The sequence below is a fragment of the Streptopelia decaocto genome, assembly GCF_964273445.1.
Source record: "Streptopelia decaocto genome assembly, chromosome: 2".
Taxonomy (NCBI): Eukaryota; Metazoa; Chordata; class Aves; order Columbiformes; family Columbidae; genus Streptopelia; species Streptopelia decaocto.
This window is the reverse complement of record NC_138655.1, coordinates 1,349,970-1,368,460: the sequence shown is the minus strand read 5'-3', so window position 1 is coordinate 1,368,460 and position 18,491 is coordinate 1,349,970. Positions and strand designations below refer to the sequence as shown.

The 18,491-nt window shown below is 52.8% G+C and overlaps 1 protein-coding gene across 1 annotated transcript; it reads left to right on the top strand.

The window, feature by feature from the left end:
• Positions 1-12,218: 12,218 nt before the first annotated feature.
• On the top strand, positions 12,219-12,539 carry LOC309435787 (feather keratin 1-like; the record flags this gene model as incomplete). Its single annotated transcript, XM_082044522.1, has 1 exon — positions 12,219-12,539. One exon carries the CDS (start codon positions 12,219-12,221, stop codon positions 12,537-12,539), a length of 321 nt encoding a protein of 106 aa, XP_081900648.1.
• Positions 12,540-18,491: the final 5,952 nt, after the last annotated feature.

Below are 18,491 nucleotides of genomic sequence, written 5' to 3'. Positions count from 1 at the left end.
CCCCATGGTCCCCATTCCACCTACGCAAGAGTCCCCAAACCACAGTCTCACCTTGCTGTGGGGTCCACAAATGATCCCTTGCAGGGGATCCCCAGGCCAGCATCCCCTCTTCTCTGCAGGGCCCCACAGTGACCAATGCAAGGGGTTCTCTGGACCACCAGCCTCCCTGCTGTGGGGTCCATGGAGCACCAGTGCAGGGGACACCAAGCAACTGTCCCTGTGCTCTGAGGTCACACAGAAAGCCCCTTTGTGAGGTCATTGCCCTCCTCAGTGTGGGGTCCCTGAGGCACAGCCTGGGGCACTGAGGACCAGGAGCAGGAACAATCCTGTGACCCGGCTCTGCTGGGTTGATCTTGGCTGGATGGCAGGTGCTCACAAAGCTGCAGTGGGACAATCTGCTCCAGCGTGAGGTTCACGACGGGCTGCAGGGGAATCTCTGCTCCAGCACCAGGAGCACATCCTGCACCTCCTTCTTCACTGAACTTCCTGTCTGTAGGGATTTTTCTCTTTACATATATCCATCCCTCTCTCTCTTCCAGTTACAATTTTGCAGTCGTTTTCCCCCTTCTTAAAGATGTTCACACATTTGTGCTACCACCATTGCTGTTTGGTTCAGGTGTTGCCAGCAAGCAGTCTGGTTAGAGCTAGCTGGTGCCATTGAATAGAATCAAAGAATTGTTTCAGGTACAGAAGACTCTTAAGATCATCAAATCCAAGTGTTAACCAAGCAATACCAAGGTCACCATTAAACCATGGCCCTAAGCACCACTTCTACACATCTTTTAAACACTTTGAGGGATGACAACTCCACCACTACCCTTGGCAGTCCATTCCAGTGTTTCACAACATTTTTCGTGAATAAATTTCCCTAATATACAATGTAAATCTCTCCTGGTGCAGCTTAAGGACATTTTATTTTGTCCTGTTGCTTCTTTCTTGGGTAAGAGACAGACACCTACCTCACTATGACCTCCTTTCAGGTAGTTGTAGAGAGCGAGAAAGTCTCCCCTCTGCCTCCCTTTCTCCAGGTTACGCTTACTGAGGATCCACTCGATCCCCTCATCAGACCATGGAGACAGATATTAAACAGAACTGGCCCCAGTATTGAGCCCAGGGGAACACCACTTGTGAGCAGCCACCAACTGGATTTAACTCCAGTCACCACAGCTGTTTGGCCCCGGCCATCCAGCCAGTTTTTTTGGCAGTGAAGAATACACCTGTCCAAGCCATGAGCAGCCACTTTCTCCAGTTGAAACAGTGTCAAAGACGTTAATAAAGTCTAGGTAGACAACATCCACAGCCATTCATTCCCTCCTCCACTAAGTGGGTCACCTTGTCAGACAAGGAGATCAGGTTGGTCAAGCAGGACCTGCCTTTCATCAACCCATCCTGGCTGGGTCTGATCCCCTGGTTCTCCTGTAAGTGCTGTGTGATGTCACTCAACATGATCTGCTCCATGACCTTCCCTGGCACCAAGGTCAGACTGACAGCCCTGCAGATCCTCAGATCCTCCTTCTGTCCCTTCTTCTTACATAAGCAGCACATTTGCCAACCTCCAGCCAAGTGGGACCTCCCTGGTGAGCCAGGACTGTAGATAAATGATGTAAAGTGGCTTGGTGAGCGCCTCCGCCAGCTCCCTCAGTACCCTTGGCTGGATCCCATCAGGCCCCATAGGTCAGTGTGTGTCTAACTGGTGTAGGAGGTTTCCAACCATTTCCCTCATGTATTCTGGGGGTTTGTTCTGCTCCCTGTCTTCTACATCAGAGGCTTGGTATCCAGAGAATTATTGGTCTTATTAGAAAGACTGAGACAAAGAAAGTATAAAGAATTTTCCTCATCCTTTGCTCTGTGTGAGTGCCCCCACATCCAGTGAAGGATGAGATTCTCCTTAGCCCTCCTTTTGTTGATAATGTATGTCTGGAAAGAATTTCTTGTATTTTACAACAGTACCCAGATTATGTTGTACTTGCACATTCCCAATTCTAATTTTTCACTTGCATGACCACATGACATCCCTGTAGTCCTCCTGAGATACCTGCCCAATTTGTAAAAGTCACAAACTCTCACTGTTATCCCAAGATCCAGCTAAAGTTCTCTGTTTAACCTGGATGGTATTCTTCCCCACAGCTTCATATTTCTGCACATAGGGACTCTCTATGAACATTACAGAACCTTTGAGAACCTTACCTCAGAAACCACTCCTGCAGCTCTCTTTCTCAAAAACCCTGTGTCATATAACAAATCCACACGGCTACAAGTTTAAAAGCAAGAGGGGCACCAAGACATGAACAGATCAAACCCAATCAGGGAAGCCAGGCCTAAAGACAGGCTTCGAGAGATGTTAGCAAAGAAGGGAGAGACCAAAGACCACGTAAGAGGCAGCTCCTCATGCCCTTCGCAGCTCCGGAGCCCAGAGCAGCCTGCAACAGCTGTGAGGAAATGAGGCGCCCTCCACACAATGCAACCGCAAACCACACGATTGCCATGGGATGACCTCACTGATGACACCCCACCTCTCCTGTGCTTCGGCCCCATCCTCTGCCCGCACTGACACGTACCATCAACGCCAAGCCTTTGGCCTCTAATGCTCACACTTCAAAGGTGCCAACAGGGGCAAGTGGACTCATCCTCAAGACAAGAACAAGAAATTGGAGCATTGTGGAAAGGAAAACATACCCTCCTCATTCCTGGCCAGGCTGTGGCATCAAACAGCTGCTGGCTGCACAATGTCGCCATGCGCAAAGGCTGTCCCGCCCCTCGGGGACCAGCATAAAAGCCGGCCCAGCGCCTCTCTCCCTCACACACTTCTCCTGACGCCATCTCCCCCCTCCGAGCTCAACAAGGTGAGCCTCAACCCCCTTCCCCTCCTTCTCCTGCCCCGCCTGGCCCCTCTCTTCCAGCACGCTCTGCCCCCAGCCTCAGCAGCCCTCACGCCTCCCCACCGCCACGCTCCCCACAGCCCCACACCAGCCTCCCCACTCCCTCACCCTCCTGCAACACCGCTCCTCACACCCCCACACCCCTGCGCTTGCTCAACAGCCTCTCGTCCCTTCCAGGGCCCCTCCACACCACACACATGGCCTGCTACAATGCCTGCGGCTCCTGGGGACCCACCCCGCTGGCCAACAGCTGCAACGAGCCCTGTTCCCTGCAGTGCCAGGACTCCCGCGTCGTCATCCAGCCTCCCGCCGTGCTGGTCACCCTGCCAGGACCCATCCTCACCTCCCACCCCCAGAGCACCGCCGTCGGATCCTCCGCATCGGCTGCCGTGGGCAACGAACTCGGCGCCCAGGGAGTTGCCGTCAACTCTGGTGCCTTTGGCTACGGCTTTGGAGGCCTGGGCTGCTTTGGTGGCAGAAGGGGCGGCTACATCTGCTAAGGGCCCTCGCCACCAACCCTGATGGAAACCACCTACCACAATGACGCTACGGCATGGATTGTGGCCTCACCTCTCAACCCTTCTAGGCACGTGGACCTGCTGTACATGGCTCCTTGTCTAAAGGAGCCAGGAAGATCTGGGTGCTCACGCAAGATCTATGTCACAGACGCAACCTCAGCTGATGGTCACCCTACGTACAGCTTATACTTGTCACCTTCTCCTCGGTGCTCCTGACTTTTCTCTCTTTTTTTTTGGTCAATAAACTCCTCTTGCATCCCAGCCTGAGATGTCTTTCTTTCTTCTCTCAAGGCTCTTCCAACCTCACCCAGCACAAAGCCAGGGCTCAAGAAGCAAACTAGATAGGGGGGGAAAAGGGCCACAAGACCTGTCACAGGAATTATGTCACCACCTACACCACCAAGAAAACAGACCAGAATCTGGGGGTCTTCCAGAACATGATACAAGCCCATCACTGGATCAAAGAAAGATTTTGACATGAGAACACTCTCCTCAACATGCCTCTGGTGAGACCTCCCAACACACACTTCACCATCCTTCTTCCCCAGCATCACTCTCCGGCTCTACCAGAAGCAGAATCACAGAATCATTTAGTACTTAGATTTTCCTTATGGCTTCACAGGCCCTACCAAGTCTGTGGTCCAACACAGGCTTCCTACAGGGTCACACCTCCTGTGGGTGCACCCACCCGCTCCAGCGTCAGGTCCTCTACAGGCTCCACGTGATTATCTCCTCCACTGTGGACATCTCCTGCACTGTGGACCTCCGTCAGCTGCAGGGGGACAACCTGCTTCAGCCCAGTTCGTCACCACAGCCTGCAGGGCAATCTCTGCTCCAGAACCTAGAGCACCTCCTGCTCCTCCTTCTTCGCTGAACTTGGTGTCTCTAGAGATTTGTCTCCCACATTTATTCCCTCCTCTCTTATTGTTACTGTTCTCAAGGAGTTTTTTTCCCTTCATAAACATGTTTTCACAGAGGTGCTACCACCATTGCTGGCTGGCTCAGCTTTCGCCAGCAGTGGCTCTGCCTTGGAGCTTCCTGGCCAGTCTTGTAAAATCATAGAATTGTTTGGGTTACTAAAGAACTTTTGGATCATCAAGTCCTGCTCTTAACCTAACAACAGTCTACCACTATTAACCTAACACAAGTCTACCACTAACCCCTCTCATCAAGCACCACATCTATGCATTTCTGCACACCTCCAGAGATGGTGACTCCACCACTGTCCTGGGCAGCCTGTTCCAATGCCCCAAAACCCTTCAGGAAAAGCCATTTTTCCTAATAGCCACACTAAACCTCCCCTGGGGCAACTTCAAGCCACTTTCTCCAGTTCTGTCAGTTGGGAGAAGAGACCCATACACTCTGCTCTACAACTTCCTTTCAGGCAGTTGCAGAGAGCGAGACGGTCTCCCCTCAGCCTCCTGTTCTCCAGATTGAACCCTCCAAGTCCCTCAGCTGCTCCCCATCCCAACTGTGCTCCAGACTATTCACAAGATTCCTTCCCCTTTTCTCAATTCACTGCAGAACCTCAAGCTCTTTCTTGTCATTAGGGGCCCAAAAATCAACCACAGATTCTGTGTGCAGCCTCACCAGCACCAAATACAGGGGGATGCTCACTGCCCTGCTCCTGCTGGTCACAACTGTGATGACACAGGCCAGAATGCTGTTGGCCTTCCTGACCACCTGGGCACACGCTGGCTCATGTTCTGCCAGCTGGTCACCAGTAGCCCAGGTCCTTTTCCAACAGGCAGCTTTACAAACTGTCTTCCACCAAGCCTCTGGTGTTCCATGGGGTGGTGGTGATGCAAGTGCAGAACCCGACACTTGGCCTTGTTGAACCTCAGACAATTGGCAGCTTATCATCGATCCAGCCTGCCCAGATCCTTCTCTAGAGCATTCTTACTGTCCAGCACACAGCATTCCTGCCCAACTTGATGTCATCTGCAAACTTACTAAGGCTGCACTCCATTCCCTTGTCCAGGTCACAGAGAAAGATATTAAACAGAACTGGCCCCAGGACTGAGCCCCAGGGAACACCTCTTGTGAGCGGCCACCAACTGCATTTAACTCCAGTCATCACAACTCTTTGAACACAGCCATCCAGCCAGTGTTTTAGTCAGTGAAGATTACGCCTGTCCAAGCCATGAGCAGACACTTTCTCCAGGAGAAATTTTGTCAAAGACTTTACCAATATCTTACTACACAGCATGCACAGCCATTCCCTCATCCAATAAAGTGGGTAACCTTGTTCATACCAGGAGATCAGGTTGGTCAAGCAGGACCTGCCTTTCATAAACCCATGCTGACTAGGTGTGATGACCTGCTGGTCCTGTACCTGCCATGTGATGGCACTCAGGATAATCTGTTCCACGACCTTACAAAGCAACAAGATCCAACTGACACATCTGTAATTTCCCATATCCTCTTTTGGGTCCTTCTTCTAGACGGGTGTCACATTTGCTGACTTCCAGTCAATGGGGACCTCCGCAGAGAGTCAGCTCTGATGATACATGCTGCAAAGTGGCTTGGGGAGCATCTCTGCCAGCTCTCTCACAACTCCTGGGGAGAACCAATCTGGCACCATAGACCTGTGTGTGTCCAAGTGGTGTAGCAGGTCGCCAACCATTCCCCCTTGGATTCCTGGGGCTTTGTTCTATGCCGCATCTCCGTCTTCCAGCGCAGGGAGCTGGGTGCACAGAGAACAACTGGTTTTATGCTTAGAGACTGAGACAAAGAAGGTATTAAGGCCTTTTCCTCATGCATTGTAAATGTGTTGCTCCCTGAATCCACTACAAGTTGGAGATTCTCCTTAGCTCTCCTTCTGTTGCAAAAAATATGCCGAAAAAAGTTTGTATTGTCTTTTATAGCAGGAGGTGGATTAGGTTCTAGTTGGGCTTTGGCCCTTCTAATTTCCCCCCTGCATAACACAAAAATATCCTGGTGTTCCTCCTGAGTATCTTGCCTTTTCTGGCAGACGTCAAAAACTCTCTTTTTTCTCATGAGTTCAAGCCAAACCTCTCAGTTAAGGCCAGGCCAGTCTGCTTCCCTGCCAGCTTGTCTTTTGGCATACGGGGACTGTCCCTCACACATGGGGAATCTTCTGGTACTTTCTCACAGAAGAAAACCATGACACCCATATGCTAAAAAAACTGTGCTGCATAAAATTAATACACACAGCTACAAGCTTACAAGCAAGAGGGCACCAAAACACCCACAGAGCACAATCAAGACCAAAGGCCATGCCTAATGAGACGCTTAATGAGATGGCAGCAGGCAGGTGAGGGATCAAACACCATGGAAGGGGAGGACAGTCAGGCCCAGCACAACTCCAAAGCCCAGACCAGTCTTCCAGGTCTGCAAGGAAATGAGCAGCTCTCTTGCTCCAAAACCTTGTGTCATATAACAAATCCACACAGCTACAAGTTTAAAAGCAAGAGGGGCACCAAGACATGAACAGATCAAACCCAATCAAGGAAGCCAGGCCTAAACACAGGCTTAGAGAGATGTTAGCAAAGAAGGGAGAGACCAAAGACCACGTAAAAGGCAGCTCCTCATGCCCATCACAGCTCCAGAGCCCAGACAAGCCTGCCAGGGCTGTGAGGAAATGAGGCGCCCTCCACACAATGCAACCGCAAACCACACGAGTGCTGTGGGATGACCTCACTGATGACACCCCACCTCTCCTACGCTTCGGCCGCATCCTCTGCTTGCAATGACACGCACCAGCAATGCCAAGATGTTGGCCTCTAATGCTCACAATTCAAAGGTGCCACCAGGGCCACGTGGACACGTCCCCAAGACAAGAACAAGAAACTGGAGCATTGCGGGAAGGAAAACACACCCTCCTCATTCCTGGCCAGGCTGTGGCATCAAAAAGCTGCTGGCGGCAAAATGCCGCCATGCGCAAAGGCTGTCCCGCCCCTCGGGGACCAGCATAAAAGCCGGCCCAGCGCCTCTCTCCCTCACACACTCTCCTGACGCCTTCTCCTCCCTCCGCGCTCAACAAGGTGAGCCTCAACCCCCTTCCCCTCCTTCTCCTGCCCTGCCTGGCCCCTCTCTTCCAGCACGCTCTGTCCCCAGCCTCAGCAGCCCTCACGCCTCCCCACCGCCACGCTCCCCACAGCCCCACACCAGCCTCCCCACTCCCTCACCCTCCTGCAACACTGCTCCTCACACCCTCACCCCCCTGCGCTTGCTCAACAGCCTCTCGTCCCTTCCAGGGCCCCTCCACACCACACACATGGCCTGCTACAACGCCTGCGGCTCCTGGGGACCCACCCCGCTGGCCAACAGCTGCAACGAGCCCTGTTCCCTGCAGTGCCAGGACTCCCGCGTCGTCATCCAGCCTCCCGCCGTGCTGGTCACCCTGCCAGGACCCATCCTCACCTCCCACCCCCAGAGCACCGCCGTCGGATCCTCCGCATCGGCTGCCGTGGGCAACGAACTCAGTGCCCAGGGAGTTGCCGTCAACTCTGGTGCCTTTGGCTACGGCTTTGGAGGCCTGGGCTGCTTTGGTGGCAGAAGGGGCGGCTACATCTGCTAAGGGCCCTCGCCACCAACCCTTATGGAAACCACCTACCACAATGACGCTACGGCATGGATTGTGGCCTCACCTCTCAACCCTTCTAGGCACGTGGACCTGCTGTACATGGCTCCTTGTCTAAAGGAGCCAGGAAGATCTGGGTGCTCACGCAAGATCTATGTCACAGACGCAAGCTCAGCTGATGGTCACCCTACGTACAGCTTATACTTGTCACCTTCTCCTCGGTGCTCCTGACTTTTCTCTCTTTTTTTTTTGTCAATAAACTCCTCTTGCATCCCAGCCTGAGACGTCTTTCTTTCTTCTCTCAAGGCTCTTCCAACCTCACCCAGCACAAAGCCAGGGCTCAAGAAGCAAACTAGATAGGGGGGGAAAAGGGCCACAAGACCTGTCACAGGAATTATGTCACCACCTACACCACCAAGAAAACAGACCAGAATCTGGGGGTCTTCCAGAACAAGATACAAGCCCATCACTGGATCAAAGAAAGATTTTGACATGAGAACACTCTCCTCAACATGCCTCTGGTGAGACCTCCCAACACACACTTGACCATCCTTCTTCCCCAGCATCACTCTCCGGCTCTACCAGAAGCAGAATCACAGAATCATTTAGTACTTAGATTTTCCTTATGGCTTCACAGGCCCTACCAAGTCTGTGGTCCAACACAGGCTTCCTACAGGGTCACACCTCCTGTGGGTGCACCCACCCGCTCCAGCGTCAGGTCCTCTACAGGCTCCACGTGATTATCTCCTCCACTGTGGACATCTCCTGCACCGTGGACCTCCGTCAGCTGCAAGGGGACAACCTGCTTCAGCCCAGTTCGTCACCACAGCCTGCAGGGCAATCTCTGCTCCAGAACCTAGAGCACCTCCTGCTCCTCCTTCTTCGCTGAACTTGGTGTCTCTAGAGATTTGTCTCCCACATTTATTCCCTCCTCTCTTATTGTTACTGTTCTCAAGGAGTTTTTTTCCCTTCATAAACATGTTTTCACAGAGGTGCTACCACCATTGCTGGCTGGCTCAGCTTTCGCCAGCAGTGGCTCTGCCTTGGAGCTTGCTGGCCAGTCTTGTAAAATCATAGAATTGTTTGGGTTACTAAAGAACTTTTGGATCATCAAGTCCTGCTCTTAACCTAACAACAGTCTACCACTATTAACCTAACACAAGTCTACCACTAACCCCTCTCATCAAGCACCACATCTATGCATTTCTGCACACCTCCAGAGATGGTGACTCCACCACTGTCCTGGGCAGCCTGTTCCAATGCCCCAAAACCCTTCAGGAAAAGCCATTTTTCCTAATAGCCACACTAAACCTCCCCTGGGGCAACTTCAAGCCACTTTCTCCAGTTCTGTCAGTTGGGAGAAGAGACCCATACACTCTGCTCTACAACTTCCTTTCAGGCAGTTGCAGAGAGCGAGAAGGTCTCCCCTCAGCCTCCTGTTCTCCAGATTGAACCCTCCAACTCCCTCAGCTGCTCCCCATCCCAACTGTGCTCCAGACTATTCACAAGATTCGTTCCCCTTTTCTCAGTTCACTGCAGAACCTCAAGCTCTTTCTTGTCATTAGGGGCCCAAAAATCAACCACAGATTCTGTGTGCAGCCTCACCAGTACCAAATACAGGGGGATGCTCACTGCCCTGCTCCTGCTGGTCACAACTGTGATGACACAGGCCAGAATGCTGTTGGCCTTCCTGACCACCTGGGCACACGCTGGCTCATGTTCTGCCAGCTGGTCACCAGTAGCCCAGGTCCTTTTCCAACAGGCAGCTTTACAAACTGTCTTCCACCAAGCCTCTGGTGTTCCATGGGGTGGTGGTGATGCAAGTGCAGAACCCGACACTTGGCCTTGTTGAACCTCAGACAATTGGCAGCTTATCATCGATCCAGCCTGCCCAGATCCTTCTCTAGAGCATTCTTACTGTCCAGCACATCAGCATTCCTGCCCAACTTGATGTCATCTGCAAACTTACTAAGGGTGCACTCCATTCCCTTGTCCAGATCACGGAGAAAGATATTAAACAGAACTGGCCCCAGGACTGAGCCCCAGGGAACACGTCTTGTGAGCAGCCACCAACTGCATTTAACTCCAGTCATCACAACTCTTTGAACACAGCCATCCAGCCAGTGTTTTAGTCAGTGAAGATTACGCCTGTCCAAGCCATGAGCAGACACTTTCTCCAGGAGAAATTATGTCAAAGACTTTACCAATATCTTACTACAGCATGCACAGACTTACTACACAGCATGCACAGCATTCCCTCATCCAATAAAGTGGGTAACCTTGTTCATACCAGGAGATCAGGTTGGTCAAGCAGGACCTGCCTTTCATAAATCCATGCTGACTAGGTCTGATGACCTGCTGGTCCTGTACCTGCCATGTGAAGGCACTCAGGATAATCTGTTCCACGACCTTACAAAGCAACAAGGTCCAACTGACACATCTGTAATTCCCCATATCCTCTTTTGGGTCCTTCTTCTAGACAGGTGTCACATTTGCTGACTTCCAGTCAATGGGGACCTCCCCAGAGAGTCAGCTCTGATGATACATGCTGCAAAGTGGCTTGGGGAGCATCTCAGCCAGCTCTCTCACAACTCCTGGGGAGAACCCATCTGGTCCCCTAGACCTGTGTGTGCCAAGTGGTGTAGCAGGTCGCCAACCATTCCCCCTTGGATCCCTGGGGCTTTGTTCTATGCCGCATCTCCGTCTTCCAGCGCAGGGAGCTGGGTGCACAGAGAACAACTGGTTTTATGCTTAGAGACTGAGACAAAGAAGGTATTAAGGGCTTTTCCTCATGCATTGTAAATGTGTTGCTCCCTGAATCCACTACAAGTTGGAGATTCTCCTTAGCTCTCCTTCTGTTGCAAAAAATATGCCGAAAAAAGTTTGTATTGTCTTTTATAGCAGGATCTGGATTAGGTTCTAGTTGGGCTTTGGCCCTTCTAATTTTCCCCCTGCATAACACAAAAATATCCTGGTGTTCCTCCTGAGTATCTTGCCTTTTCTGGCAGACGTCAAAAACTCTCTTTTTTCTCATGAGTTCAAGCCAAACCTCTCAGTTAAGACCAGGCCAGTCTGCTTCCCTGCCAGCTTGTCTTTTGGCATACGGGGACTGTCCCTCACACATGGGGAATCTTCTGGTACTTTCTCACAGAAGAAAACCATGACACCCATATGCTAAAAAAAATATGCTGCATAAAATTAATACACACAGCTACAAGCTTACAAGCAAGAGGGCACCAAAACACCCACAGAGCACAATCAAGACCAAAGGCCATGCCTAATGAGACGCTTAATGAGATGGCAGCAGGCAGGTGAGGGATCAAACACCATGGAAGGAGCAGACACTCAGGCCCAGCACAACTCCAAAGCCCAGACCAGTCTTCCAGGTCTGCAAGGAAATGAGCAGCTCTCTTGCTCCAAAACCTTGTGTCATATAACAAATCCACACTGCTACAAGTTTAAAAGCAAGAGGGGCACCAAGACATGAACAGATAAAACCCAATCAAGGAAGCCAGGCCTAAACACAGGCTTAGAGAGATGTTAGCAAAGAAGGGAGAGACCAAAGACCACGTAAAAGGCAGCTCCTCATGCCCATCACAGCTCCAGAGCCCAGACAAGCCTGCCAGGGCAGTGAGGAAATGAGGCGCCCTCCACACAATGCAACCGCAAACCACACGAGTGCTGTGGGATGACCTCGCTGATGACACCCCACCTCTCCTACGCTTCGGCCGCATCCTGTGCTTGCAATGACATGCATCAGCAATGCCAAGATGTTGGCCTCTAATGCTCACACTTCAAAGGTGCCACCAGGGCCAAGTGGACACGTCCCCAAGACAAGAACAAGAAACTGGAGCATTGCGGGAAGGAAAACACACCCTCCTCATTCCTGGCCAGGCTGTGGCATCAAAAAGCTGCTGGCGGCAAAATGCCGCCATGCGCAAAGGCTGTCCCGCCCCTCGGGGACCAGCATAAAAGCAGGCCCAGCGCCTCTCTCCCTCACACACTTCTCCTGACGCCTTCTCCTCCCTCCACGCTCAACAAGGTGAGCCTCAACCCCCTTCCCCTCCTTCTCCTGCCCCGCCTGGCCCCTCTCTTCCAGCACGCTCTGCCCCCAGCCTCAGCAGCCCTCACGCCTCCCCACCGCCATGCTCCCCACAGCCCCACACCAGCCTCCCCACTCCCTCACCCTCCTGCAACACCGCTCCTCGCACCCCCACACCCCTGCGCTTGCTCAACAGCCTCTCGTCCCTTCCAGGGCCCCTCCACACCACACACATGGCCTGCTACGACGTCTGCCGCCCCTGCGGACCCACCCCGCTGGCCAACAGCTGCAACGAGCCCTGTTCCCTGCAGTGCCAGGACTCCCGCGTCGTCATCCAGCCTCCCGCCGTGCTGGTCACCCTGCCAGGACCCATCCTCACCTCCCACCCCCAGAGCACCGCCGTCGGATCCTCCGCATCGGCTGCCGTGGGCAACGAACTCGGCGCCCAGGGAGTTGCCGTCAACTCCGGCGCTTTTGGCTACGGCTTGGGGGGCCTGGGCGGCTTCGGAGGCCTGGGCTGCTTCGGTGGCAGAAGGGGTGGATACATCTGCTAAGGGCTCTCGCCGCCACCCATGATGCCAACCACACACACCGTGGATGCCACGCCACACATTGAGGACACGCACCTCTGGGCCCTTCCTAGCACAGGGACCTGATGTCCATGGCTCCTCGTCTGCAGGCACCAAGCACAGAAGGAGGGAAGTTGCCAGCCTGGGCTGCCTTCGTACCTCGATGAAAGTCCTTCTCCTCTTCTCCCACATCTTTCTTTGCACCTCAGACTTGTGCTGTTCCTCTTGGCACTCTTGCCTTTTCACTCTTCTCCCTCAATAAAATTCTCCTTCCTCCCAGCTTGAGATGCAGCCTATTGTCTTTTTCTCCCACGGCTCATCCAACTTCACCTGACAAAAACAGGCTCAGTAGCCCATCAGGGTGGGTGGAAGAGGGAAACAAGACCTCTCCCAGGAAATATGCCACCACCAACACCAGCGCCCAGTGGCTTCCAGGATGTGACACAAACCCATCCCTGGCTCAAACAGAGCCTTCCACATGAGAACGCTTCCCTGCGCTCATCTTGGACAAGATCTCTCCCAGGCCAGCACACACATGAATAACTCTCTTCCCCAGCATGACTCTCCAGCCCTCCCAGCAAACACACTTTATTCCCTCCCCTCTGAAATTTCCACACATTGATAACATCCCCCATGTGCTCTTTGCCTCCTGGCTAAAACATCCCAGCTCTCTCAGCCTCTCCTCAGGTGGAAGATGTTCAAGATCCTTTAGCATCTTCATGAAACCGCACTAATACATCCATGTCCTTCTTCCACTGGGGAACTCAGTCCTGCACACAGGATCCCACGTGGGACCTCACCAGCGCTGAGGAGAGAAGAACGGTCACGTTCCTCAACATCCTGTCAAGACTTTTCTCACTGTTGCCTTGGAGACTGCTGTTTTTTTTTGCGTCAAGGGTTCATTGCCACCTCAGGGTCCATTTGTTCTCCACCAGAACCACAAGGTCCTTCTATGCCAAGCTGTTTTCTGTTCAACTGTCCCCCCGTCATTCCTTTTGCCAGCTCTGAGTCCTGCCCAGAACAGCACTTGGCCTCTCCCCTTGCTCAGCTCCATGAGATTCTGCTGTGTCCAAGGAAATCAGGAAGCTCCATCGGCAATCGTCTGTTTAAACCACCTTTCCCCGTGGACTTATGCACATCCAGATACACAACCCCCTTTTGGAGGGCAAACTTGAGTCCACCTGACTCACCGACACCCCCAGCCCAGCCCTGCACTGGCCCAACCTGCCTCTTGCCTGCCAGGCGCTCCAGCACCATCAACACACACGCACAGAGACCCTACCTGCCCCACCTCATCTTTCTCACCAACAAACACTGCTCCTGCGGTGAACAACCCTCACGACACTCACCTCCACTGAATTCAGGCAATTCTCGGGAAGCCAGAAATGAACTCGCTCACTGCAAGCCAGCCAACGTTATTCCAGTTTGTAAAAAGGGTGTGAGTGAAGAGTCAGGACTCTGCAGACCTGTTAGTCTGACCACAGTACCTGGAAAATTATGGAGAAGGTGCAACCGAGTGCTGCTGAAAGGCATTTAAGGACAATGTAATCATCAGGTAGAGTCAACAGGGGTTCATTAAGGGAAAGTCATGTGTAACTGATTTCCTATCCTTCTAAGACAACGTCACCTGCCTTGTGTATGAAGGGAAGCTGGTGATGTAGTTTTTCTGGATTTTAGTAAAGCTTTTGATCTATCCGAATGGGGGGAATATTGTGAGGTGTTCTGCATCCCACAATTTAAGAGGAATGTCAAGGTACTTGAAAGCACCCACAGGAGGGCAACAAAGTTGTACGAAGATCTGGAAGGCATGTCCTAAAGGAGCAAATGAGGACAGTGGGTTTTCTAGTTTCGAGAGAAGGAGACTGAGGGACGACCTCATTGTTCTCTGAAGATTCCTGAGGAGGGGACATGGAGAGGGAGGTGCTGAGCTATTCTCCATCAGATCCAGTGACAGGACACATGGGAATGGATCAAAGCTGCACCACTGCAGGTTTAAACTTGACATTACAAAACATTTATTTACAGGGACAGTGGTCAAACAGTGGAACAGGCTTTCTAGAGAGGTAGTCGATACCCCAACCCTGTCAGTGTTTCTGAGGCATTTGGACACTGCTCTTAACACCGCGCTTTAACTTTTACTGACCCTGATGTGCCCAGGCAGTTAGACAAGATGGTCACGATAGGTGCCTTCCACCTGGACTACTCTAGTCTAGTCTGTTCTGCTTCCCCAACCCTCTCCCATGCAAACATCCTCTCGAGGTTCTCAGGCGCACAGCCCTGCACACCTCCCATTGCCCCTCCACTACGCCCAGTCCCACTCTGGCCCCACAAACACTGCACACAGAAATGGCCTCACCCCTCGGCGCTCACCCCACATTCACACCCCAAAGCCGTCACTCACCAGCCTCCCCTGCCTGCCGGTCCCGCTCCCCTGGGCCTCTCACCGGCCTCACCAGCTCTCCCAGAGCTCTCCAGCCTCAGCCCCCAGTCGCAGCCTCCCCTCCCCACAGCCAGGCACTGCCTCAGCACTCACTGACCAGCCAGTCAGGGCGCAGGTAACATCCTGACCATCAAGCCGCAGGTAGTTACCTGCCAATCAGTGGGCAGCTTACAGGCACTATAGAAGCACCTGGAATCTTCCAGAAGGTGCCTTTCAGGACCTCAAAATCAACACTTCTTTTACAATAGATAATCCTCGGCAAATGGCCCCAAAACAACTGCTGAAGGACGAATGACAGAATGAGGGAGTAGAAATGCTGCCAAAACCAAACCAAAGGCCTCAGACTAGTGTAGTTCAGGGGACCTGGAAGACTAAGATGGAGGGAAATTGTCCTGATTAAATAACAGCCCAAAAAACTGCGATCAGTAAATACATCAACAGACCCTGCACTGTTTGCCTGCTCTGAGGTGTCAGGGCACCCGAGTGGGGTCCCTCTCATGGCCCCCCCTTGCTGTGGTCCCCAGCCCAACCACCTGGCAGTGTCCATGACACCATCTTCACTCACTGTCAGATTCCAGGGACAAAAACACAGAGTCCTGTATCCTGCGTCCCCTTGCTGCCAGGACCCTGGGCAACACATGCTGGGTCACCACCCCCTTGCTGTGGGGTTCTCAGCTGAGCCAGGTGTGGGTCCTTGTTGCACTGTTCCCCTGGCCCCATGGTCCCCATTCCACCTGGCAAGAGTCCCCAAACCACAGTCTCACCTTGCTGTGGGGTCCACAAATGATCCCTTGGGGGGGATCCCCAGGCCAGCATCCCCTCTTCTCTGCAGGGTTCCACAGTGACTCATGTAGGGGGCTCTGGATCACCAGTCTCCCTGCTGCAGGGTCCATGGAGCACCAGTGCAGGGGACACCAAGCGACCGTCCCTGTGCTCTGAGGTCACACAGAAAGCAAATTTGTGAGGTCACCGTCCTCCTCAGTGTGGGGTCCCTGAGACACAGCCTGGGGCACTGAGGATCAGGACCACAAACAAGCCCGTGACCCTGCACCAGCCTCCCCACTCCCTCACCCTCCTGCAACACCGCTCCTCGCACCCCTACACCCCTGCGCTTGCTCAACAGCTGGTACTTCTGGTACAATAAATAAGATAATCCTCAACAAGTCACACCAGAACAACGGCTGGAGGGTGATCATGGGTGTGAATGAGTAGAAATGCTGCTGAAAAACAAACCAAAGGCCTCGGACAAGCGTAGTTGGGGGGACTTAGAAGGGTAAGATGAAGGGAAAATGTCCTGATTAAATAACACCCCCAAAAAACTGCGATCAGTACATACATCAAAAGACTCTGCACTTCTTGCCTGTGCTACAGGTGTCAGGCCATCCATGTGGGGTCCCTGCCATGGCCCCCCCCTTGCTGTGGTCCTCAGCACAACCACCTGGCAGTGCCCGTGACACCATCTTCACTCACGGTCAGGTTCCAGGGACAAAAACAGAGAGTCCTGTATCCTGCGCCACTTGTTGCCAGGACCCTGGGCAACACATGCTGGGTGGGCAGGTCACCACCCCCTTGCTGTGGGGTCCTCAGCAGATCCAAGTGTGGGTCCTTGTTGCACTGTCCACCTGGCCCCATGGCCCCCATTCCACCTACACAGGAGTCCCCAGACCACAGTCTCACCTTGCTGTGGGGTCCATAAATGATCCCTTTGGGGGGATCCCCAGGCCAGCATCCCCTCTGCTCTGTAGGGTGCCACAGTGACCAATGCAGGGGGTTCTCTAGACCACCAGCCTCCCTGCTGCAGGGTCCATGGAGCACCAGTGCAGGGGACACCCAAGCAACCGTCCCTGTGCTCTGAGGTCACACAGAAAGCCCCTTTGTGAGGTCATTGTCCTCCTCAGTGTGGGGTCCCTGAGGCACAACCTGGGGCACTGAGGACAAGGACCACAAACAAGCCCGTGACCCTGCTCTGCTGGCAAGATGGGGCTCTGGGCTGGCTTGACCTTGGCTGGATGGCAGGTGCCCACCAAGCTGCTCTATCACTCCCCCTCCTCAACTGCATGAGCGGAGAAAATCTGAGGAAAGGCTCCTGAGTCTTTGTAAGGACAGGGAGATCTCCAGAGGCTGCAGTGGGACAATCTGCTCCAGCGTGGGGTTCACAATGGGCTGAAAGGGAATCTCTGCTCCAGCACCAGGAGCACATCCTGCACCTCCTTCTTCACAGACTTTTCTGTTTGTAGAGATCTTTCACTCACATCTATCCCCACTCCTCTTCCAGTTACAATTCTTCAGTCATTTTTCCCCTTCTCAAAGATGTTCACACATTTGTGCTACCACCATTGCTGATTGGCTCAGGTTTCACCAGCAACCAGACTGGTTGGAACTGGCTGGTGCCATTGAATACAATCAAAGAATTGTTTCAGGTACAAAAGACCTTAAAGATCATTAAATCCAAGTGTTAACCAAGCAATACCAAGGTCACCACTAAACCATGTCCCCAGGCACCACAGCTACACATCTTTTAAACACCTCCAGGGATGATGACTCCACCACTACCCTGGGCAGTATAAGTGCTTGACTACAATATTGGTGAATAAATTCCCCTAATATCCAATGTAAATCTCCCCTGGTGAGCTTGAGGCCATTTTATCTTGTCCTGTCCCTTGTTCCTTATTCCTTGGGAAAGACACTGACGCCTACCTCACTAAAACCTCCTTTCAGGTAGTTGTAGAGAGCGAGAAAGTCTCCCCTCGGCCTCCCTTTCTCCAGGCTACGCTTACTGAGGATCCACTCGATCCCCTCATCAGACAATGGAGACAGATATTAAACAGAACTGGCCCCAGCACTGAGCCCTGGGGAACACCACTTGTGAGCAGCCACCCACTGGATTTAACTCCAGTCACCACAGCTGTTTGGGCCCAGTCATCCAGCCAGGTTTTTTGCCAGTGAAGGATACACCTGTCCAAGCCATGAGCAGCCACTTTCTCCAGTTGAATCACTGTCAAAGGCTTTAATAAGGTCTAGGTAGACAACATCCACAGCCATTCCCTCCTCCACTAAGTGGGTCACCTTGTCAGAGAAGGAGATCAGGTTGGTCAAGCAGGACCTGCCTTTCATCACCCCATCCTGACTGGACCTGAACGCCTGGTTGTCCCGTATGTACTGCGTGATGTCACTCAACATGATCTGCCCCACGACCTTCCCTGTCACCAAGGTCAGACTGACAGGTCTGCAGATCCTTGGATCCTCCTTCTGTCCCTTCTTCTTACATAAGCAGCACATTTGCCAGCCTCCAGCCAAGTCGGACCTCCCTGGTGAGCCAGGACTGCAGATAAATGATGCAAAGTGGCTTGGTGAGCGCCTCCGCCAGCTCCCTCAGTACCCTTGGCTGGATCCCATCAGGCCCCAGAGATTTGTGAGTGTCTAACTGGTGTAGGAGGTTTCCAACATTTTCCCCTTGGATTCTGGGGGCTTCGTTCTGCTCCCTGTCTTCTACATCA